This window comes from Penicillium verhagenii (assembly GCF_028828195.1).
Source record: "Penicillium verhagenii strain IBT 33310 chromosome Unknown utg000009l_segment0_segment0, whole genome shotgun sequence".
Taxonomy (NCBI): Eukaryota; Fungi; Ascomycota; class Eurotiomycetes; order Eurotiales; family Aspergillaceae; genus Penicillium; species Penicillium verhagenii.
Window position 1 is genome coordinate 1060 of NW_026643173.1, and position 23912 is coordinate 24971.

A 23912-nucleotide genomic window follows, 5' to 3' on the forward strand; every position below is an offset into this window, starting at 1 on the left:
GAGCATGGGTAGAAAAAATGCTGAGAGTGGGTAGAAAATTTTCAGGGGCAGAACTCTATCACTAATCAAATTTATGCCAAAAATTTGAACAATTACTAATATTTTACTCATCATGGAACTTGTACAAGCCAGAGTTCAAGGAGTCCAATTTTCCAACAGGATGACCTGGAGCACTACCTCAACCTCCTGATCTTCTACCTAGCTATTGAAAAAATGTTTTTAACAGTATCAAGCCAAGATATTGAAGAGCTAAGGAGAAAAAGAGGTATTGATGGGAAGAGTAATTAGGATCATGGGTGGTTTCAATGTTCGTGTCAAATTTGTATTCGTATATCTTTAATATGGGTAGGTCGTACATATGACAGAGGTTGGAGTATTTAATGGTTTTTTTATTTCCATGCAAGTGATGCTTTCTTGAAAGAACGTCTTAAAATAATAACATTTGACTATATACTAGTAATATATTAAACAATTTCGTCCTTATATAAAGCAGGCAATCACCACGCCAATAAACCAAATGAGGTTGGGAGAGAAGACAGAAACACCCCCATTGTAAGCAGGGGAACTAGTCAAAGTTAAGGTAGAGGATTCAGCATCTGGGGCATCTGTGGTAAGCGACAAATTGAATGAGGAGGAAATGTTTGCAGCAGTCGTTTCACTGGTATTGGAGGAAACCGCCTTGGTAGTTATGGTCTCAGAAGATACCACCACAACACTTGTGGCAAGGCCAGAGGCAGCTGCGGCTTGTGTAGACAATGGATCGAATCCCACAGTCAATTTAGCTGCACTGGCTATATCACTGACGCTGTGTGGGGGGGACTTGGCGCTCCTGATTGTAGACTGCAGAGAATCTAGAGAACGGAAGTTACTTTTAGCAGTCTCAATAGATCCCGCTGCAGTAGTAGCAGACACGACATGTAATATTCCGGTCAATTCAATTGCGGTTTCAAAATCGGTCGTAGTAGGAAGCATAGACGTATCAACAGCATCCTTCAGCGTTGAAGAACTAGCTGAGGCGGTGGGTGAACTATCAAGCAACTCGGTAGCGGCCAATGAGTATGTCTTTGTGTAAGATGGTATGGTATTGGTGGTCAGGTGTGTGGTGTCCATGGTGGAGGTAGAGCATTCTAAAACAGAGCTTGAATTCGAACCAGTAGGAGAACCAGAGCTAATAGAGTCACTAGAATCAACTTCAGTTGTGAATGAAGCAACAAAGCTCGGGGTTTCAGTGGCCTGGGCGGCAGTCACAGGGCAGATGGTGGTATAGTCAACAAGTGTCTCTGTAGTGACAAAAGTGGACTTCGAGGTCGCAGGGCAGTCCTTTACGGAAAATGGACAAGTCTCAACTGTCGACGTGCGTATAATAAAAGCAGTTGAAGTGGTCATTTGCTCAGCAGAGCTATTATGATCTTCACTTCGCGACGGGGAGCCAGTATGTATGAGTTTGGCACTTTCAGTAATAGAGCAGACAGTGGTTCCCACAGTAACAGTCTCGGTGGTAAGATAAGTGGTCCTGTCACGAGCTGGGCAGTTGGTAACAGTGGAAGGACATGCGGTGATGGTGCTGGTCCGGGTGGCGAGAATAGTGGAGGTGGTGACTTGGCCAGAGCCAAACCCTGGCTTAGAGCTATTGAAAGGTATAGATGTGGAGTGACTTGGTTTTGTCAGAGTGTGCAATGGAGTACTCATTATAGATGTCGACCCAGTATGATTGGGGTTCACGGCAAGGATAGATTTGGAGGAAACCAAGCTCGGAGTAGATGTAGATGTCGCACATGCCTCTTCCACGGCCGCATCAGAGTCCACGGTCAACTCAGAAACCTTAACAGTCCCGCCAGAACCAGAACATTCAACCAAGATATCAACAATATCTGAAGATTCGGCTGCAAGACAGGCGACAAAAGAAGCGGAGTGTCCAGCTTCAACTACCGTGGTGGAAATCACCTCTGAGTCCTGTGAAACGTACAAGGTACATGAAAGAGTATCTCGCTTCCGTGTTGTGGAGGTAGTGGATACAGATACTGTACCAGACACTGCACTATTCGAGTCATCTGTGTCAACTGATACGCTCGCTGCAACTGAGTCGCCGTCGGTAGTGCTGCCAGTCAATGTGGTGGACCCATCCTCCTCCGTTGTAGTCGTTCCAGTAGACGCGGTCCATGTTGCTGAAGTTGTGGAGGAGGAGGTTGTGACCGCAGAAGTCGAGGATGTGACTTTAGCGCTTAAGGACTCTGTCCTAGCTGAGGATATAATGGTGCTAAGAGAATCAGTCGGAATCAGATTGTCGCTACTGGTAGTGGTAGGAGCAACACCCGAGGACTCGTTACCGGTTGAAGATGTAGCGGTGCTGAGGGCGTCGGTCGAGATTATGCCATCGCTACTGGTGGTGATAGTAGAAACAGAGCTTGAAGATGTCGGAGTAGTAGCTGTAGACGAATAGTCGCTCGAAATTGATGTGGACGATGTTCCAGTAGTAGCAGAACATGAAGAGGAGACCATTGAAATATCAGCCAAGCCCACAATAGGGCTATCAGCCGAGGCGCCCTCAGAACAGCTAATGGTGATCACAAAGGGGAGCCCGGTCGAGGCAGTTGGTGTGTAAGTACCCGTTGCTGTTCCCCATGAACCAGTCACTGCACGGACACCAGCAGCAGATTGGCCAGTCGCAATGATGGTCTTGGAGTCCACTGCAACCTCCAAGAGACAGCTTGCTGCATCGCTAGAGGTATTTGTAGACATTGACCAGGCCAGAGACACATCGTATTCTCCTCCCACGTTCACAGAGGCAATGTTTTGACGGACAATGACGTAGCTATATTCGAAGTCGGATATCTCACTGGTGAAATGGTTAGTTGTCTTGGGATCATTTCTTCTATCACCCCTTCCGACTTACAGCCAAGTACTATCGTCCGTCGGTCCTCCGATAGTCATCACTGGGAAGCTGGCTACCTCTGCGCCAGCACTCATGGACCAATACGACGAATAGTCATACGTACCTCCATTGATCACATCAATGGAAGAGCAAGAAACGGACATGGTGAAAACCGAAAAGCAGAACACTGCTAATCCAGCAATCGATAGCAGTTGCTGGGTGTGAAATGCCGAGAACGTTGCTGGCAGGAAATGAGTAGAGCTTCAAAGGATCGGCTCTGGGGAAACCAATTGCCTTGTATAAATGTCTTTTTTTTTGACAATATGGAACCATGGCGACCATTTTGCAGTATGATCCACGGGAACGTGGCTATGGTGGAGAGAAAAGGAGGTACTATTGAGTCTTAACTGTTTTTTGATGGTCGAAATAGGCGAGCAAGTTACTAGTTGGTTCAGCGGGAAGCCCTGACGCGCCAAATAATGTGGGGGAAATTTAAGCCGACGGCGACTCTTCTTTCATCGCACATGAGCGACTCTTAACGAGATGGCATTGAAAAAGAAAAGTAGGCAAATCCTCAGTCATTAAGATGGGAACTTGTTTTTACTGCTCTATGGATCTGTGGTTAGAAGATCTTGTCGCCTGATTATTGTGTTGTTTCAACTTGTACCTAGCAGCTTGTCTGCTGAATAATGAGAGGCGCTTAGCATAGAGAAATAAGCATGTAGGGATATGGGTCAATTTCCTCAATTCAGTATTTCAAGTTCTTGCCATGGGAGTTCTAATTGGATGCATTTTTAAATCGTGCAATTTTGTCAGGCCGGAAAGGTGAAAGAAATTTGTCGAGGAACGGGGTCTCCGATAGGACTTCAGATTAGCCTTCTGCCTGTGGGCCTATACTGGTGGCGGGCCCAAAGGGCCAATCATATTCAGATTTCAGGAAATATTTAGGACATGCGTTTCTTTAAGCGAGTCATGTCGCTATTCTACTAATGAACACCCAATAATCAGCTAGCGAGTTTGGGCCTGGTTGCTTGATGCCTTGTTGCCTTATGGGGATTCTGCACTTGAAGCGCTTCCTAATCGGGATTAGTGCGCATATTACGCGTAGTCGCGTACTCCATAACTTGGTCTGTATTGTGATCTGTAACTGAGACTTGAGTACATAGCCTGGTGTAGACGAGTTCAATAATCTTTCCTTAAATGCTGACCACTGGTCACCGAGCTTGATTTTCGATTGCTTCGCTTCATCACACTTCCACTTTTTTTTCACTTCTTGAAATCCTTGCCAATCTACTACCCAAGGGCGCAGGCCATTCTTCCAGTCTCGAGACTCTCACAATAAGCCTCACTATAACATCTTTTGCTAAACGCCTCCCCAGATCTTCTGTTCTTTTGGGCAAGGCGACCTCTTCTTTTATTGTCTCCACGCTCAATGATTACCGTACATTCCTCCCGACTGGTGGAGTGTAGGAGTTCTAGTGCTGGCCCTAGTCTTGACCTGAAGTTACCACGAAATCTATTCTTCCCGAACTTGGCTCTGGAGCTGCCGTGCGCTTGTCCTTGAAGGCTTGAAAACAGTCAATGAGCACCTGGCTTGTATCAGCTTATCCTTGAATGGTGTCTTGGCATAATGTCTTCTTATATTATTATCATACAGCTTACTTGCTGCCTAACTGTCTAACTATACTCTTTCTCATACTACAGTCTGATGACATTGCTCTAAATGGCACCTTTCTCGGCATCGGGCTGATATTGGTGAGCGTCTGTTATACCGTCATCTCTGAAAAATGAACTCCTTCTAAGACTCCTCCCCGAAAATCACTTTCTCTCCGTGTGCTTTCAATGTAGGCTACTGTGTAGGTACTAGTATTACCGATCCATGGACCCCCCAATGCATGTGTATCTACTATTCAGTAGGAAACCATCGAACTACTATACATGCCGTCCGAAGTCTGCCCTTTTACAAGGGCTAGACCGAGGTAATGAAATTTGATGTCAATTAATCCGATGTGACTAATTCTTCGTAAATTTGCTCAACTACCGCCTGGGCAAATCTGTTCACGGTTATCTTTTCCGGTTGCATTTACAATAATTCGGCTTAGATGTGCCGAGGTCTAATACAGACGTGCCGATTTACCAGAGTCTCCACTACCGAAAAAGGAAAGGAATAAACCGGCGTGCCAAGGACTAGTGGAGCCTTCATAGTCATCAGGGGCTCCATCTAGATCTTTCAAATGTCACTTTTGTGCGGATAGTTTGAATTCCGAGTTTGCTGATCAATATATTTGCAAACCTTGGAATAGAAGAGCCATTTGTAGATAGCCATATATTCAATCCATGGACAGACTGGTTACTATCATATGATCTGGAATTCAAAACCCATTCAAGGTTTCACATGCAAGTTTAGACTCTTCGTTTATTAGAGCCTCTACTTCAGCACCTAGACAGCGACCTTCAATCATTCTCACGTTCCAACCTTGGAAGGCTGACAGGTTTGTATCTAAGACCATTCGCTTCGTGTCGGCAAGTACCTAGTAGGTATTACAGTACTGTCCTCCATCTACCTACCCATATATCGCCATGTCAGCGCGGCACTCAATACCAAGCTCCAATCGTTCAAACCTTGAAAAGCTCCGCAAGCGCGTATGCAAGGCCTGCGATCGGTGTCGCTCAAAGAAAACCAAGGTATGTTAAACCAAACCTTGGAAAGAATTGATGGTTTATGGCTATCCATACTGACAAAACAAGTGTGACGGACTAAACCCGTGTTCACGCTGTCGGGCAGATAATACCGTTTGCTGCTTTGGACATCGCAAAAAGTCTCATGAAAAGGTGTACCCGAAGGGGTAAGCGAGCAGATCGTTAAAAACGAAAGAACTTGAGCTGACAATGATTTCAATGCAGATATGCAGATATGCTTGAACAACAACAAATTTGGCTAGTACATGGCCTCCAGGAACTTTACCGACGAGCCACAAAGGGTGAAGGCTGGTCCGGAGCACCGTTGAAGCTCGAGCCTAACGGTCTGCCACTTACCCACGATCTGCTCACTCGAATCGGTGTTCTTGATGATTCCGGGAGTGGACCTTTGGGTGATCAGGCTGATATCGTGGCCCGCCACAAGTCCCCCGATACAGAGATTTTTGAGCGTCTTTCACATACAACTTACTCGGGTGTTTCGCCTGACTATCTTCCTGGGCACTTGATATCTCCAACACTCTCAGTTTCCAATAAAACCCCCTCCGCGCTCATTGCCCAAAAATCGGAGCCTGAGTCACAGAATCTCCAGTATGAGCTATTAGAACCCGGCGCCGCCGACCTGCTTCCCTTTGAAGGAATGCCACAGTGGCCGACTGATGGACTCGGTATATTTGATGACGACACAGACCTGTTAATCGCTCCTGGTTTGTCAAGTTTGTTCTCCAGTGGTCAATTTCCATATTATGATGATTCGAATATATTTCTTGGCACAAATTAGAGGCAGTTGCCCCTCGTCGAATCTCCATTCGAATTTTCAATACCAGCTGCGAGCTTTTTCCTTTCATCTTTCGTTTGATTTTGTACACCATATTGCGTTATGCCTGTGTGTGCATTTAAGCCTTCGAACAGTTGAATATATTTTTTCTATATGTATAATTCTCAACATTGTCCTTCTAATACAGATTTCATGAATTCCAATACTTTCATAATATTCAGTAATCCCACTAATGGTTGTCAACCTCATGAGGGGATAAAGTTAATTTGGAATCCTACATATGCCGTTGTATACCGTTGTATGTCTCAAGTTAGGTACCATATGTAGTAGTTTAAAGTTGCCACAATAACTGAAGTGAATAAGCACTGTAGAAGGAGCGTAATTATGTATTATGTATAGTGCATCTATGCATTGTGCTACCATTTCACCCTCAAGTGCTTGTAACCTTATGTGTAAATATTCCGAGGTCCTTTTTTTGAATTTTGTACTGCATCAAATGGAAATCTTTTAAATATGTGGATCTTCTTGGTCTCAGAAGGTTTCCTTACCCCCCCCCCCCCCCCTTCGTAGGGGACTATGCCGCGTGCCGCGTGAGAGCAACTTGCTGAGGGCTCTGCCAGATCCATGGATCACGTGATATACGGAGTAAGATTTAACCAAAAGGTTGCCAATAAGGCTTTGAAAAGGTGGATAGATTACATGTTGTCAGGTCCGATATAAATTCCTTATTCTTCAGGTAGCAGGATTGCGATTTATTTCCTATTTAGGTAATATGCTGCGTCGGCACGTCTGGAAGGTGTTGGTAACGGCCGGATAGATCGGGATCGCCCAATAACGATTATTCGGCAAGCCGTCCAGATCACGGCTAGCACAGCACAAACATTTGAATATCATCGCCGAACCATGTTATGTAATCTCAGTAGGGCTGGATAACCCTAGATTGACAGATTTTTTTTTGCGAATACTAGAATAACTGAATGGGGATTCTATAGCGTGGTTGGCGGCCAGCCATCAGAAGCCAAAATAAATATTTGGTTGTCTCTTCAAAAATTTCATATCCGGCTACATTTTCAAAGGTTAACAGCTAATTATAAGTTGAAAGTGTTTATAAGTTAGTCAGTTGATGCTGTTAACGAAAAACAAGGGATTCTTCAAGAAGACGGATAGATAACATTTTGATTTTCCTATTCGGGTAATATGCTGCGCCGGAAAATTGACCGATACAGGAGAGGGCAGGCGGCTAGATCAAAGACCTACCACCTGCAGTAGCCTATGCCTAGTAGTGTTATTACAGAATCGTCGGCGATCAGTGCCGCAGATTATAGTACAGCGCCTTAGATCGGGTCTTGTAAACCCCTATCTAACCTTGGATCCATGCGAGATCCCGACTTTTTGATTTGCTATTGATTGGTAAAACAGGCGAAAATTACGCATGCATCCACAAATCACCAGCCGATTTTGACTTAGTGAGTGACTTCAATTGGGATCACATACATATGATTGGTCAAGGAGAGTACCTCAGTGGCCATCAAAGTATTTTTAATCCCTCAAGTGCTGATGAGCGGAACTATGAGCGGAATCTTGGTAATCCGTCCATCGTGTCCACTTGGGTAATCGGCATTGCAAGACAACAATTCTGTAGCGCCGGCATCCATTCCTTTGTTCCACTATGTATCCGCAATTGCTAGAATACAGTTCCGTGTTCGCCCACCTTGGCTTCCGAAGTATTTGGAGATTTTATAAGTATTCCAAAGGCCCAGTGTTTTGAGCTCATGAAAGGGAAGAAAACAGAATATCCAATTGGTTATCATTTAATCCCCTACTGCTTTCCCAGGGCAGAAACTCGACAACATGTCATCTCCTCGAGAGCACCACCAATCGAACGAATTTGAAAACTGCCACACCCAGGCCCTTGCGGTACCCCAAATCAACCTCCACGAAGCCAGCAGCTACGAGACTTTGGACCCAATTCAGACTCCTCAAACTCTCATCTCCGATGAGAACTGCGACAAAGAATACTGGAAAAGTCATGATACTCTCGCCTTACCCCAGACTCCTACTCGTTCGCCCCCCGGGAAGAATGCAGAATGGAGTATGACACCACAAGTTATCCGGAACGCACAGCGTGATGAAGCAGCCGGCTTCAAAAGACGTGAGCTGGGAGTGACCTGGCAAAGTTTATCTGTAGAGGTCCTCGCCGCTGAAGCAGCTGTCAAAGAGAATATGATTTCTCAGTTCAACGTTCCTCAACTCGTGAAAGACTTTCGTCAAAAACCACCACTCAAATCTATCTTGTCCGACAGCCATGGCTGTGTCAGGCCTGGCGAGATGCTGCTTGTTTTGGGCCGACCTGGCTCCGGATGTACAACCCTTCTTAAGATGCTTTCAAACCGTCGTGAAGGATATCAAAGCATCACCGGTGACGTGCATTTTGGAAATATGACTTCTGAAGAAGCAGTCAAATACCAAGGTCAAATTGTGATGAACACCGAGGAAGAGTTATTCTATCCTCGTTTGACTGTCGGTCAGACCATGGATTTTGCAACCAAGCTCAAAGTACCATTCCATCTTCCCGATGGAACAAAGAGTGTTGAGGAATACACTGCTGAGACTATGCAATTCCTCTTGCAGTCTATGGGAATTTCTCATACTGCCGACACAAAAGTTGGTAATGAGTTTGTCCGCGGTGTATCGGGAGGCGAAAGAAAAAGAGTTTCGATTATTGAGTGCCTCGCAACAAAGGCCTCTGTTTATTCTTGGGATAATAGCACCCGCGGTCTGGATGCTAGTACAGCATTAGAATGGGCCAAGGCCCTTCGTGCTATGACTGATGTGCTGGGCCTTTCCACCATTGTTACCCTCTACCAAGCTGGAAATGCTATCTATAACCTGTTTGATAAAGTGCTCGTTCTTGATGAAGGAAAGCAGATCTACTACGGTCCTGCATCAGAAGCAAAGTCCTTTATGGAGAATCTAGGTCTGATGTATACTGATGGAGCGAATATTGGTGAGCTTGCCCCTTTCTGGTATATTCGTATTCTGTAAAATGTACTAACTGAACTTTAAGGTGACTTCCTTACTGGTGTAACTGTTCCAACAGAGCGAAAAGTTAAGCCTGGCTGGGAAAATAGATTCCCTCGAACAGCTGATGCTATTTTGGCTGAATATAAGAAATCAGCAGTTTATAAGGATGAAATCTTGTTGTACGACTACCCCAACAGTGATATTGCTTCTCAACGTACAGAAGCATTCAAGGAATCAGTTGCCTGGGAAAAGTCCAAACACCTATCCAATGGTAGTGATACGACTATCAGTTTCTGGGCCCAGGTCATCTCCTGCACCCGAAGACAGTACCAGATTCTGTGGGGTGAGAAATCGACTTTCTTGATCAAGCAAATTCTGTCATGCGTAATGGCTTTGATTGCTGGCTCATGCTTCTACAACTCCCCTTCTACGTCTGCGGGTCTTTTTACCAAAGGCGGCGCCATCTTCTTCTCGCTATTGTATAACTGCATTGTCGCCATGTCTGAAGTCACCGAGTCTTTCAAGGGGCGTCCTATTCTCATTAAACACAAGGGATTCGCCATGTACCACCCAGCTGCCTTTTGTGTGGCTCAAATCACGGCGGATTTTCCTGTGCTGTTATTTCAGTGTTCAATCTTCTCTGTCGTGATTTATTGGATGGTTGGACTCAAGCACACTGCGGCTGCATTTTTTACCTTCTGGGCTATTCTCTTCACTACAACCTTGGTATGTGTACTTTTCCATCCTATCTTACCTCTCCAACTAATAGATACTAATCATTGACAAATAGTGCATCACTGCTTTATTCAGATGTATCGGAGCCGCATTTAGTACCTTCGAGGCTGCCTCCAAAATCTCAGGAACTGCAGTCAAGGGTATCGTCATGTATGCAGGCTATATGATCCCGAAGCCCAATATCAAGAATTGGTTTGTCGAGCTATATTACACAAATCCATTCGCGTACGCTTTCCAGGCAGCAATGTCTAACGAATTCCACGACCAGCATATTGAATGTGTTGGCCGAAACCTGATTCCTAATGGGCCTGGTTATGAGAATGTCGGATCAGAACACAAAGCCTGTGCTAGTGTTGGAGGCGCGCTCACAGGCGCTGATTATGTGACTGGCGATCAATATCTTGGATCTCTTCATTACCATGCCTCTCAAATGTGGCGAAATTACGGTATTCTCTGGGCCTGGTGGGGCTTTTTGGCAGTCTTGACCATCATCTTTACATGTCTTTGGAAAGGTGGTGCCGGCTCTGGATCTTCCCTCCTAATTCCTCGTGAGAGTCTGAAAAAGCATCAAGCTCACAAAGATGAAGAGTCTCAGGCTAACGAGAAGTCCGTCCCCCGCACCACCACCGATAAGCCCGTCGAAGTCAACGAAGACAATCTCGTTCGCAACACGTCGATTTTTACGTGGAAGAATCTCACATATACTGTCAAAACTCCCACTGGAGACCGTGTTCTGTTGGATAATATCCATGGGTGGGTCAAGCCTGGAATGCTTGGTGCCTTGATGGGCTCATCAGGAGCAGGCAAAACGACCCTACTTGACGTCCTCGCCCAGCGGAAAACAGATGGTACCATCAAAGGCTCAATTTTGGTTGATGGTAGACCTTTACCTGTGTCCTTCCAGCGCATGGCAGGTTATTGTGAGCAGCTGGACGTCCATGAGCCATTTGCGACCGTAAGAGAGGCTCTACAGTTCTCTGCTCTTCTACGCCAGTCCCGTGATACCCCGAAGGCAGATAAACTCCAGTACGTGGAGACTATCATTGACCTTCTAGAATTACATGATCTTGCAGACACCCTTATTGGATCTGTGGGCAATGGACTCAGTGTTGAACAAAGAAAGCGTGTGACGATCGGTGTGGAGCTAGTCTCGAAACCTAGCATTCTTATCTTCTTGGACGAACCTACATCTGGTTTAGATGGCCAATCGGCCTATAATACAGTCCGTTTCCTGAGAAAGCTTGCAGATATTGGACAAGCTGTGCTTGTTACTATTCATCAACCATCCGCGCAGCTCTTTGCCCAGTTCGATACTCTTCTTCTTCTCGCAAGAGGAGGCAAAACAGTCTATTTCGGAGATATTGGACAGAATGGGGCCACCATCAAGCGGTATTTTGGCAAGTATGGTGCAGAATGTCCTGTTGAAGCCAATCCAGCCGAATTCATGATCGATGTGGTTACCGGTGGTATTGATGCTGTGAAGGATAAGGACTGGCATAATATTTGGCTTGAATCTCCAGAACAGCATAAAATGATAACTGAGCTGGATAGGATGATCGATGATGCAGTAAGTAAAGAGCCAGGAACAGTTTCTGATGGCTTTGAATTCTCGATGCCTATGTGGGAACAAATCAAGATTGTGACTCAAAGAATGAATATTGCGCTCTTCCGGAATACGAACTACGTCAACAACAAATTCTCCCTACATATCATTTCTGCGTTGTTGAACGGGTTTTCCTTTTGGCGTCCCGGCCCGAGTGTGACGGATCTGAATTTGAAGATGTTCACAATCTTCAATTTTGTCTTCGTCGCTCCTGGAGTCATCAACCAACTCCAGCCGTTATTCATCCAACGTCGTGATATCTACGATGCCCGCGAGAAGAAGTCCAAAATGTACTCTTGGGTTGCATTTGTTACCGGCCTTATTGTGTCTGAGTTTCCTTACCTCTGCATTTGTGCAGTTCTCTACTTTGTCTGCTGGTATTGGCCGGTCTGGAGACTGCCTCACGACTCGAACCGAAGTGGGGCGACCTTCTTCATCATGCTGATTTACGAATTCATTTACACTGGAATCGGCCAATGTGTTGCCGCTTATGCCCCAAATCCGACATTCGCTGCGCTCGTGAACCCTCTGATCATCAGTATCCTGGTGCTCTTTTGCGGTGTTTTCGTTCCATATACCGAGCTCAACGTCTTCTGGAAGTACTGGATGTACTACCTCAATCCATTCAACTATGTAGTCTCCGGAATGTTGACATTCGGTCTCTGGGATGTCAAGGTTACCTGCAACGAGGATGAGTTTGCAGTCTTTGATCCGACAAACGGTACCTGTGCACAGTATTTGGCAGATTATATTGCCGGTGACGGTTGGAGGGTCAATCTGGTCAATCCTGACGCTATTTCCGGCTGCAAAGTGTGTGAGTATACGGATGGCACTGGCTTCCTATCCACCTTGAACGTCAATGATTATTACTTCGGATGGAGAGATGCCGGAATCTCGGTCATTTTTGCGATTAGTGGATATGCTCTGGTTTTCGGGTTGATGAAATTGAGAACGAAGGCTTCGAAGAAGGCAGAATAGAGTGATGGTCATATCATCACCTAGACAGAGGAGAGGAGGAGACATTGATTGATCTGGAGAAGATAGTTGACATACTGTCCTTCAAGGTTAAAAGCACTTGAGACAAATATTTGTTTCAATGTTGAACACACATATCAACATTTGAATACATCAATAGATGAGAATTTATTAAGTACATACATGACGAAAGTGCTTGAGGTTTCAAGTTCAAATCAACCAGTTTCAAACATTTGAAGCATACATATGTAGAAATATATATACATTGATAGCACTATAGAATACCAACATTGGGATGCGTACACATTTGTAGACATTGATCTGGAAGATTCAAGATTTAATGTGGAGATTTCTGATATTTAAACGTTTCTTCTTTCGTCTTTCAAAGTTAAGGACTCTTCTTGTGAGATATCATAATCGTTTGGAAATCTGTATTTGAATGGCCTTGGTGCATTTCACATAAATGTACAGATGGTATGCAATCGATTATCAAACTCTAGTGTTTAAAATCTTCTGCTTTTTTGATGGCAAGAATAGCTTCGTTCTTATCCATTCATGACTCATGCATTCCGCACGATTCCGGCAACCTGCATTTCTCCAGTCATGAAAGCCCCCAGAAAAGGGTTGGAGGCTAGCTAAAAACGTCTTGCTGAGAGTGATAGAGCCAGACAATCAAGAATCAACCCTGTACAAATCTGGATGGTAAGGTAGCCGGCAAATTCCAAAAAACAAACAACATACAACAGTCAGGATTCACATGTGGTCACCCACCAGACTACTAACTGACCGGCGTGTGGATTAAATGCAGCCACTAGTTCGGTGGGTGCCGCCAGGGTGAGAGCTGTTTTAGCGTCGTGCGACCGAGGGTCATAAGGGAGAGTACAAAATAGAGAGGGTGAGAAGCAGTGTGAGAGAGCGTGGTAATCACTCTCCGTCTAGCGATGGCCGCACTGACCTTCCAAATTGAGCCAGGGTACAACATGATTGGGCCAAAATCCTCCATCTGAAACACTGTCTTCCACAACCCCCCCCCCTCTGCGGAGCGATTCTCGAACGCACTGTAGATTTGAGGCCTATCATATTCTGCAGAGTAGAGATCTAGATTTGCACTTACCCCTATGCCTAATTGTTCTCGTAGTTAATATTTAATATGCTGCAATTTTAGTTGGACTGAAGGTTAATTCCTGAAGATGGAGGGCCACCTGAGTTGTTTGCAGAATATGAATTTACACACCACCGTTTGTGGACCCGACCAAGTTGCTCCTTCTCCAATCTACACCCAATTTCTTTAGCATCATGGCCAAAGGAGCTGCAGACAACATTAAAAAAGCGAAGAAACCAAAACACCACCCTAGCCCGATAACGTTGGCCAAAGGTTCTTGAGAGGCGATTGCCGCAGCAGTTCCTAGACACCGCACGAGATTATAAGAAGCCTGGACGGTAGCGGAGGCATTGGGATTTATATCCGTTAGAAGAGTTCCGCAAATCTGCGTTCCAGTCAGAAACCCATTGAAGACTCTAGAATATGAATGTTAGGTATGCAATGCAGTTTGATGGGGAACTCACGGTGAATATGCTGGAAGTTGTAGCTCCGCTTATAAACTGCATAGTGAGAGGAACTGCAATATGCTACCAGGTAAGTCAGTTGTCGATCTTGTAACAGCACTGAAATTTTCAGTGAGGCGTTACCGTTTGCTTCATGAGACTAATCCCGAAGCCGGCGGTTCCCAGGGCGCTGGTAATAACCAGTGTGTATATCCCGACAAGGCGGGCCTCTTCGATGGGAAAATCAGAGATGTCGTCGCCTCTTCGGTATTGACCGCCTCTTCCATGCCGAGAAGCAAACAATTCGATATTTCGGTCCAGGAACTTTCCTAGTTATCAGTTAATATGTGGGACACGCAGGTGAGTGTTCAAACATTGAATGCTTAAAACATTGAATGCAATGAGTTAGTATATGTATCCTGCTTGCCTGTTGTGTAAGAGGCGATAGCACCGCCAACACCGGATGGTAAATAAATCAAACCGGCCTGGAGATAGTCAAGATTATATATGTCGGTACATTGAGCCGCCAGTGATGTTTGCAAAGTCATCTTCACTAAATATGTGATAGATCCGATCATAATGACAGTTAGGTTTTCCTTTGAGCGAAGCATCAAAATCGACTTGAGAGGATTTGGGATGTGGGGTTTCCGTTTTCCATGTCGTTCGCCTTGATCGCCCTTGATCTTGCGATTGCTGGTGAAAAGGTCAAATGCACTTCTATGGATTCCTCTAGCTTGCACACTTCCGTTTCCCACGAGCTTCTTCTGAGTCTCAGGAAGAAGCAGGATAACCGGGATGAGGTAGGTACCGGTCATGATAACGAGAAACCAAAAAATCCATCTCCAGCCAAACTTCTGGGTCAGTGCTCCAGCCACAACAGGGCCAAAACTTGGAGCTGCGTTAGTGCTGCGTTTTGTCAGACGTGCACGACTTTCAATATGGGAGTTGAACCTATGCGCTTACAATACTAGCAACAGTCCAACATACGATCCTCGCTCGGTAGTCGTGGTAATGTCGGCAATTATTCCATATGCTGCGCCATATGAGCCTTTGATCTCAAATCTGTTGGTCAGCGACATCACAAAGATGGTAGAAATGAGACGGCTTGCCTGAGGCGCCTGCACTTTGTATCATTCGAAGGGCCAAAAGTGCAGGATACGACTTTTGCAATGCCAACCCAATATTAGATCCAAATACCAAAGTAAACATTAAAATATAGGCGGGCCTTCGTCCCCCCTGATCGGCAATGTCTCCCATGAAAGCCGGGGCAATGCCAGCGACAACCAGGTATGATGTCACGGTAAGATTTATCATGGTGAGAGACACACGAAGTTCAGCGGCTATTGGCACCAGTGCCGGGAAATAGATATAGCTGCTGACTGTCGAGAACATGGCACCAAATGAGGCGACGGAGCTAATCCACTTCTTCTCGGAAGGGCTATATATTGAAAATGGAGGGTCTGTTTCGGTTTTCGTCTCTACATCAGTGACACTATGCACTGTTTTATCTGCTGGCTGTCGAGAAGGATCAACTTCTGGGACGATAGCATCGCCGGATTGATGTGCCGATTGAAGCCGCACTGGGGTCATCATGAATGAAGCCATGTGGCGGTGGGGAAGGGTCAAGTAAAAGAATTCTTGTCTTGGTTCTCACGGAATAGACAGCCACGATCAGGTTTGTTTTCATGATCAGCCAGTCCAGAGCGATTGACAGAAGAAAAGCTGGGGGAGCCCCACAGATAAATTTGTGAAAGGCCATGAGCCTCACAGGTCAGGTGATGAATTTAACCGCCCAGCGAGTAATAGCATAGGCGTTTTATCACACGGAGAATCACAATTTTCTGTATCCGAGAAATCGAAGTATTTTAAATTTCTCAATGGGTGTGATGAGAATTATGACATTTACAGTTACTGAAAAATACAAAAAACGGCCTCCCTGGCTAGTAAATACTAAAAACCTCGCGAGAGGTCTACACAAACCTTCAACGTTGGAAATCTTCGACGGTTTGTTGAATACCCGCTTGGGGCATGTACTAGTCAAAATCTCGAAGTGCACCACTTTTTGAAAGTCTGAATTTAAGTTTTTCTATTCTAAACTTGTTAACCTTGGAACCGCTAGTACGACGCCGTTTCAATATTTGGATATTTTCAAAACATGACCTTTTCCTCCAATTCTAAAAACCCATGGAATATTATTACTGTTCGCCTCGCCCAAAAGGTACTGGAGTCTTTGAAACTATCTTGACAACATCAGCTCTAGTGCGCCAAGTTGGCGGGTTAAGAAAGTGGAATTCTTGAGCGCAATCGAATTCGAGCACACCCTTTGTGGCGACCGGATTGGGGAAGCGGTGAACCCGGGTTGAATTGCCCCTTCTTGTTCTTCTCTGACCCACTTTCCCGAACTTGCCGCAAGGAAGCATCCCTTATTCCAATCAACTGTAACCTAGATTCATTCATTCCATCTACAGTTCATTATATTCCATCTCTACAGTTCGAGCACAGTTCAATATCGGCCTGAGCTAGATACTCCGGCGGGCCGGGCCGCGTTGTGTGCACGGGCCTCTTTCCCCGCTTCTGAAAAGCTCCAAGCGTCGACCGTAAGATTGCAGCAGTAGAGAATCGAGATACTAAAACCGCTGACCTGCGAGAAACAGACGAAATTTTTCTCATAACGCCTGCAGCTACACATTTCACTATTGATAATCTTAGCCCTTTATCCACACACACCTTTCTCATCATGCCGAAAAGGGAGCCTGAACAGGTCGATCCAATGGGTAACAACGTGCAGCTCGATGAGGCTGTGATGGCCAGTATGATTCATTTACTGACACACTCCCAATTTCAACTCATACAGGGAATCTTTAGTTATGGTCACTGATCTCGAGGTCATCCCAGAGCTTCCACCAGACAGCTTGATCCTTTCGGTAACCCCAGCAGGGAAAAGTCAATGGGTGGCTACTGTCAAGATAACAGTCCAACTATATGGCGGTCAGATTGTTGAATACTTCAAAAAGGTCCATATATCATATTCTTTCTCTCCGATCATGTCTAAATTTTACTACACATGTAGGGAGCAACGGGAAAAGCTGGAGAAGGTATGGTAAAGGGTACAATGGAAGCAGAGCAAGCTCTCTACACCTTCCTTTCAAATCGCGTGCCAAAGCCCGTCGCATACCGAAAATATGCTAGTCGTCCAGATACACATTTTTATCTTTGCCAGTTTGTGGAGATGAACGATCAGGTCCCCAGCCCGCAGGATTGGGCAGCCGCCGTGTCAGACCTTCATATTAATAGTATGGGTAAATCGCCAACCAAGCAGTTCGGGTTCCATGTCCCTACACATCTGGCTAACATACCCATAAATAACACTTGGAACTCCAGCTGGAGTGCATTCTGGGCGCAGCAGATGAAGAGTATGTTTGAAATTGAAGAGCACGTTTACGGGCCAGACCACGAGTTGGAGGCCCTCAAATTGGCATTTATCAACAAAGCAATTCCGAGATACCTGGGACCACTTGAGAGTGAAGGACGATCAGTTGAGCCATGCTTGATTCACTCGGACTTATGGCCTGGCAACATCAAGCCGAGGACCTCTTCGGGCGAGCTGTGCATGTTCGATGCCTGCGCCTATTGGGGTCATAATGAGGGTAATTTCCAATGTGCAATCCATCCTTGCGATCGCGTTCTAACTTTCGCCCTCTAAATTTTTCCAGCCGACTTGGCCATATGTCGAAATCCGAGGTATAAGCTAGGGAAGCCATGCATCCGCGAGTACCGCAAGCATGTTCCTTTCTCCGAGCCCGCGGGGGAATTCGATAGTAGAAATGCTGTCTATGCCATGAAATTCTATACGCTACTTTCAATATTATATGCCGAATGTGGAACGAGTTTTCGAGAAACTTTGAAGAAAGAGTTGAAAGTTTTGCTGGAAGAGCTGCAATCGTGTGCTGAGCTGCCCGCAAAGCCTCAAGGCTCTGTTCTTTGATACCTACTAGGTACCTCGACAGATTGAAGAACTTTTATTTCAAATTCTTCATTATTGGATCGGTAAATTTGTTCGTGCATCGGGTCGGATCAGTACATTGGATCTGGTTGGTCTGGCACCAGCAAAGTCACTGAAGTTGTCTGTGAGTGAAGAGTGGAACATGGAACTGATACAAGAGTGTGGGGTGCTGTGGTAACTGCACTAGTCCTAGTTAGGACTAGTCAGGTGATGAGCCTGCATTAAATAACTGGTATGATGGATCATACTCGATGTAGATGAAGTTTTGTTTGATTTGCACTTTTCGAGTTTGCAAAATAGTTTCAGCGCTCATCCTTTCTCTCTTAATTTCAAATCCATGACCTGATTTTCAGAGTTCTTTTTCAAACATGCAAACAGCTCCCTACAATTTAGTGTCATTCTGGTCCAGTGAACGTGGCAAAAATTCGCAAATCAACATTTTCGTCTGCAAATATTGAATGCCTTTCTAAAGCAAATTAAAAGTCTGGGTACCTGTTGATGTTTTAAGCCACTGGAAGTAAAGGGGAAACGGACCTTCTTATACATATATTGATTCATTGCTGGCTACAAATTAAATCTATCACTTGCTCAGCGCTGCCATTATATCTTTGAGGGACGCCGGCTTTCGGAGAAAGATATTACATCCCACAGCATAGGCTTTTGCGATATGCTCTTCCGATCCTAAACCAGTCAGGGCGATTATACATGCTGGGGACACCGTCTGTCGTTTTGCTTCTATTGACCGAATCTCTCTGCTTGCCTCAAACCCATCCATCACAGGCATAGACATGTCTATCGCGCATTTGTTCATTAGTCTCTGACGAAAAACATCCAAAATTATGTGTTTCAAAAAGCAAACCACTTACCCATGAAGATATAATCATACCCGTGTGGCATTTTTTGCACCAGCTCGACAGCTTCTGCACCGTTAATAGCGCTGTGCAGGACTTGCGTCCGTGTCTTTGATATGAATTTTTTGAGGAGTGCGAGGTTTATGGCATTGTCCTCAACTAAGAGGACCCGTGGGTCATTTTTTGTTTCAGACAGCGAGAGGCTATGAGTTTCGTGGAGACCTTTCTCAATGTGAACTGGCAATTCAAATTCCACAATAGTGGGCTTCGTGATTTCATGATTTGAAATAGACATGGCCGGTTGGGACAGATTGGTTGGTCCAGGCCGTATTTCGTGACCTATAAGGGGAGCCGGTAAAATCTGTAGATCAGTTGATGTTGAGTTCAAAGCGTTGTCACTCCAAACACGGCGTGGTGTGCTATCTGATAAATGGACGTCGCTCAACTGCAGGCTTTGAAGGGAGCCTAATAATGTCCTGGCTAATTGGTGAGGCCCACATGGAAGAGTCAACCATATTGAGTTGCCCAGTTGGTTTTTTGCCGAAGTGACTGTTGACCATAGGCTAGGGCCTCGGTGAGAGACGATCAAAAGTACAGATTGGCGATATGCAATCGGCAATTGATTCAAATGACGCTCACCAATGACCACCAAATCGGATGCATTAGGAATGCCTTGGTTTCCATTCTTCATGCCGAACCATTCAGTCATATACTTTTTGATCATATAACTTGATGAGGGGCTGTTGGAATTAAAATTATGCGGCGGGTAAAAGAAAGCCCTGCGTCCATCAAGTTTGGTGGTAATATGGTCGATGCATGTCAAAGAGGGCGACGCCAAGCCCAGACAAGATGATTGAATTTCGGGCAGCCGGTGCTGTTGAGAGTATGTAAGAGGGAAAGTTATCTTCACCACGGTACCTACGCCCAATTGACTTTTGATCGCAATATTTCCGCCCATCGATCGAAGTATACCTCGAACAAGAGAGAGGCCAAGGCCCGCACCCGGCGACATAGGATTCTCCTGAGAGAATGGAGTAAAAAGGTTGGATCGAAGGTAGTCATTTGAAATGCCTCGACCGGTATCGGATACCGTGATCAGGAGGACTGGCAACTCATTCTTTGACATCTGAGTCTCAATTTGAAGAGAAACAGACCCGGACCCGGTGTACTTCAATGCATTTCCGAAAACATTCATAACGACTCGCCTCAAAGCACCTGGCTCCAAAACATAGAGCCAGTTCTGAGGCGCGGCATCGAGAAATACGTCCACATGTTCGCCGTCTGTAGATTTCGATTTTCTCACGGTGTCATCTATTGGATCCAGTTGCCACAGTCGATTAGAGGCACTGCCTCCATTCATGATACTGGATAGGGCCTGTCCGGAGCACACGCTTTCCACCGCTTCTTCAACAACTGAAACTACATCAACCAGCTTCACGATATTAAGTGACTGCGACCGATCGCGTTGAAGACGTCGAAGGGGCGAGCAAGATTTGGATGGCTCTCTTTCAAATGTATTTATTTTGGTGAAATCCAAGATCTGGTCGAATGTTTCAAGGAGGGTTTGACCACAGGCACGGATGGTATCAAGGAGTCGTTTCGCAAATTCCGAATTCACGTGCTCAGAGAGTAGCTCGTTGGATGCCAATATGCCGTGAAGTGGGCTTCTTAATTCATGTCTTTGGAATTAAAAGGCTTTGGGTCAGAGATTCCCAATGCAGAGATAAGAATGGAGGGCCAGTAGTACTCACGATATGGTGCTGATGAAATCACCCTTTTGTTTGGCCGACTCTTCACTTCGAATCCGACTATGCTCAACCATCATGGATGAGCCAAACCCAAATAGCCCACCAAGATCAACATGTGCACTGAATACTCGAGTCTCAGCTCGACTCCAACAGAAAACGCCGCCAAACCATCGTGAGTTTAAAGAGTCCCAAAGGGGGGCAAAGATAATTCTTGTCGCGTTGGGAAAACACTTCTTCATGGACTGTAGATCTTTTTCGCGTAATGATCTGAGTGACTCGGGATGCACTGATAGAGGTGGTTGAGTGTCTTTTTGAACATCCTTCATGCTCCCTGACCCGCTTCCATCTTCATCTGATGAAGATGCTACTCCATGATAATGCAGATACCATAAACCACCGCGCGGGTGTTGCCTTATCATGCGACGAACAAAACTTGATTCCATTCGTGGGGTGTGGTATGAATCGATTTCTTCGTTGGTTTCATGCCGCTGGTGATCGGTGTCCGACACCGCCCATAGCTTCGCCAGTTTTTTGTCTCTTTCTCCATCTGAATTGTCGGAGGTGTCATGGTCAGTATCTTCGCCAGTGCCAACTATGACTACACCACCGCTCGAGCCCAGATTCAAACTTTCTCGCATGATATTGGCAGCAGACTGAAATGTCCGCTGTGATCTGTTATCGCTGTGATCCGCGGGGGCTCCTATCTTAGACCGGGCTGAACGTTTCCGCGTTGTGGATGGCATGATTCCAGGGGGTACACCATCAGCAGAATCGTGACCCTTCGAGTCCACTGATAAAAATGAGGTTGGACTTGTGCTTTTATCTTCGAACATATATTCCTCGGGCTCGGTGCAAGGGGTTTGCTGGGTATGTGGAACGGGTGATGTTTGAGAGTCCGGTCGACCAAGGTTGTGCTTTGTTGAGTCGCGTGGTGTATCGGAAGCAGCAGCACCTTGCACAAAAGTATTCAACCCAGCCAATAGTTTCGTCAAGCGATTGGCCTCTAATGACTGGCGAGATGTCTCCAGATACTCCATCACCGCATCCGCGATATTTCCAAGTGTTTCTTTGTGGGATTCGCTCAAACGGTGATCTGGGCGAGGATCAATCACATACAGACTCCCAATATTGATGCCATTTCCGGTCTTCAGTGGTGTGCCGGCGTAATAACGGAAATGTGGGTCTTTTGCGACGCAGGGTAGGTTGGAAAAGGTCGGGTGTTGCGTGAGGTCCTCCACTATGAAGAATGCATGGTTCCCGTCCGAGGGTTTTAATGTGATGGTTTCCTGCAAGCAAATAAAGTCAGTGCCAATTATCCGAGTATCATTGAAATCGCAAGTTTATACCTCACACAAGGTTCCGGCGACGGGTCCTCGTGAACAACCCATCCAAAGTCCATCGCCATTGCCGTCATGTTGGTCATTGTTTGCCAGATTCAGCGACCGTGACGCTTCTGCCACCACATAAAGAGTTTCCCGATCTATCAGACTGGACGGTTATCACTGGGTAAGCAAAATTCTTGAGTATAGACTTCCAGGTTTCGAAATTTGCGCTATAAAGAAAGTACAATGAATAATTTGACTGGGTGATTTCAGGGGAACTTCAAGAACGAGATGAACTTTGACGCTGGGAGATGGGCGGTGCATTTGATATATGTATAACCCTCCAGGTGGCATGACGACAGAACAATCGTACCTAATGACCGTGCGCTGAACCCCCAGCTTTATGGCAGCCAACTGTGCTAGAGCTGTCAAGACCAGGTTTGGGCTTGATTTTTCAGTCGCGGGATATTCGCAAGATCGAGTCGGATGCTGGCCGGTCGGCATCAAGGCCGGATTGTCGGGCTGAAAATAATGGAACATCTCCCGGGCGCGTAAATCGCCGACATCACGATCGTCCTGCTGGGCGCTCATCGTGCTGTATGTCATTCAGCCAGGACCGCCAGCAGGAAGAGTAAAGAGAATCAGGGAGACAAGGTTTAACAATACAAAGGTAGAAAACAGATGACAAGAATGAGTTAAAGAAGAACCCAAATAGGGTTATCTGGAGAGAAATCAGGAACTTGAAAAAAAGCGAAGAGTCGAGAGTTCCAGAAGACCCAGAAGACCTAGAACTACACGGATGCCGTCATAGGGTCATAGGAATCAGCCCAACGGCCATTGTGCCTTGGTCTCGACTCTCGACCCAGGGGACTCTGGAGCGAGTACATTCTGGGGTTAGCGTAGCCGAGAAAATTTGCCTCCCTCGGCTTACTCCGTGCGGGTTATAAAGAAGAAAAAGAAAAGAAAGATCCACCGGGAATCTTGAGTTCAAACAGTCGAACAATCATCCCCCTTGACATCATGCAATCCCGGGATAGGGATGACATTTCCTGAAGCTTCCAGTTTTTGTTTTGCTGATTGCCGGTTTCGGTATTGCCGAGAGCACGTGGTCTTGTCGTTACTAAGTTAGGCTGGAGAGTCACATGACCCCAGTATGCCGTAGACTCATCGAATCCGTAGATAGAAGACGAGGGAAAAAGGAAAGTGCAAACTGTAAATGGTTCATTCAAGGTCAGATTTAGATTTTCAAAAGGCAAACATTGTCCCATTGGAATCCGCCGAAAGTGAATCAAGATTGCAGATACGGGTATATCAGGAGTGTCAGCAATAGGTGGATCCATACTATGCAGTGCAGTTATCTGCAATGTTCGCTGGCTGGTCCGCACGCGGCACGTTCTAAGTTGACATTTGTTAGGATTTAAGGAACATACACTACTAGTACCGAGCGAAAAGTTGTCAGAGATTGGTCAGGTGACCCCCTCTAGATACTATCCAGTACTTGCTTCCTCCCTTTCCCCTTTCCTCTTCTCTCCATTCCCCCTGAGAGAGATTGTCCATAGCTGGCAATACAGACTGGTTGCTTCTATCTCCGTTTTCCGTTTTCCATTGAGCAGCGGCACAATATGTAGCTGCTGACAGAAGTTTATACCAGGATATTTACCCAACCCCGAGCCAATCTTGGAAATCACAATAGACGGAGTTCGGCCGTTACTGCTATTCCTAACTCCGCACGGGCGGATTTCTGTGAAATTCCAAGGCT

At 45.8% G+C, this 23912-nt stretch overlaps 6 protein-coding genes across 6 annotated transcripts; 3 read left to right on the plus strand and 3 right to left on the minus strand.

Annotated features, from left to right (window-relative positions):
- Positions 1-480: 480 nt before the first annotated feature.
- On the minus strand, positions 481-3036 carry N7466_009080 (uncharacterized protein; the record flags this gene model as incomplete). Its single annotated transcript, XM_057168469.1, has 2 exons — positions 481-2812; positions 2894-3036. 2 exons carry the CDS (start codon positions 3034-3036, stop codon positions 481-483), a joined length of 2475 nt encoding a protein of 824 aa, XP_057017175.1.
- A 2416-nt stretch (positions 3037-5452) lies between these two features.
- On the plus strand, positions 5453-6350 carry N7466_009081 (Zn(II)2Cys6 transcription factor domain-containing protein; the record flags this gene model as incomplete). The annotated part of the gene is made up of 3 exons (XM_057168470.1): positions 5453-5557; positions 5621-5718; positions 5777-6350. The coding sequence occupies 3 exons, from the start codon at positions 5453-5455 to the stop codon at positions 6348-6350; spliced, it is 777 nt and encodes a 258-aa protein (XP_057017176.1).
- A 1848-nt stretch (positions 6351-8198) lies between these two features.
- Positions 8199-12687, plus strand: N7466_009082 (uncharacterized protein; the record flags this gene model as incomplete). Its single annotated transcript, XM_057168471.1, has 3 exons — positions 8199-9354; positions 9415-10097; positions 10162-12687. 3 exons carry the CDS (start codon positions 8199-8201, stop codon positions 12685-12687), a joined length of 4365 nt encoding a protein of 1454 aa, XP_057017177.1.
- A 1419-nt stretch (positions 12688-14106) lies between these two features.
- N7466_009083 (uncharacterized protein) lies at positions 14107-15834 on the minus strand (the record flags this gene model as incomplete). Its single annotated transcript, XM_057168472.1, has 6 exons — positions 14107-14202; positions 14251-14313; positions 14374-14558; positions 14711-15135; positions 15217-15347; positions 15427-15834. The coding sequence occupies 6 exons, from the start codon at positions 15832-15834 to the stop codon at positions 14107-14109; spliced, it is 1308 nt and encodes a 435-aa protein (XP_057017178.1).
- A 1132-nt stretch (positions 15835-16966) lies between these two features.
- Positions 16967-17932, plus strand: N7466_009084 (uncharacterized protein; the record flags this gene model as incomplete). The annotated part of the gene is made up of 3 exons (XM_057168473.1): positions 16967-17039; positions 17095-17243; positions 17300-17932. 3 exons carry the CDS (start codon positions 16967-16969, stop codon positions 17930-17932), a joined length of 855 nt encoding a protein of 284 aa, XP_057017179.1.
- An 880-nt stretch (positions 17933-18812) lies between these two features.
- Positions 18813-22744, minus strand: N7466_009085 (hybrid sensor histidine kinase/response regulator; the record flags this gene model as incomplete). The annotated part of the gene is made up of 5 exons (XM_057168474.1): positions 18813-19024; positions 19099-20762; positions 20835-22117; positions 22178-22319; positions 22527-22744. 5 exons carry the CDS (start codon positions 22742-22744, stop codon positions 18813-18815), a joined length of 3519 nt encoding a protein of 1172 aa, XP_057017180.1.
- Between the last annotated feature and the right edge of the window lie 1168 nt (positions 22745-23912).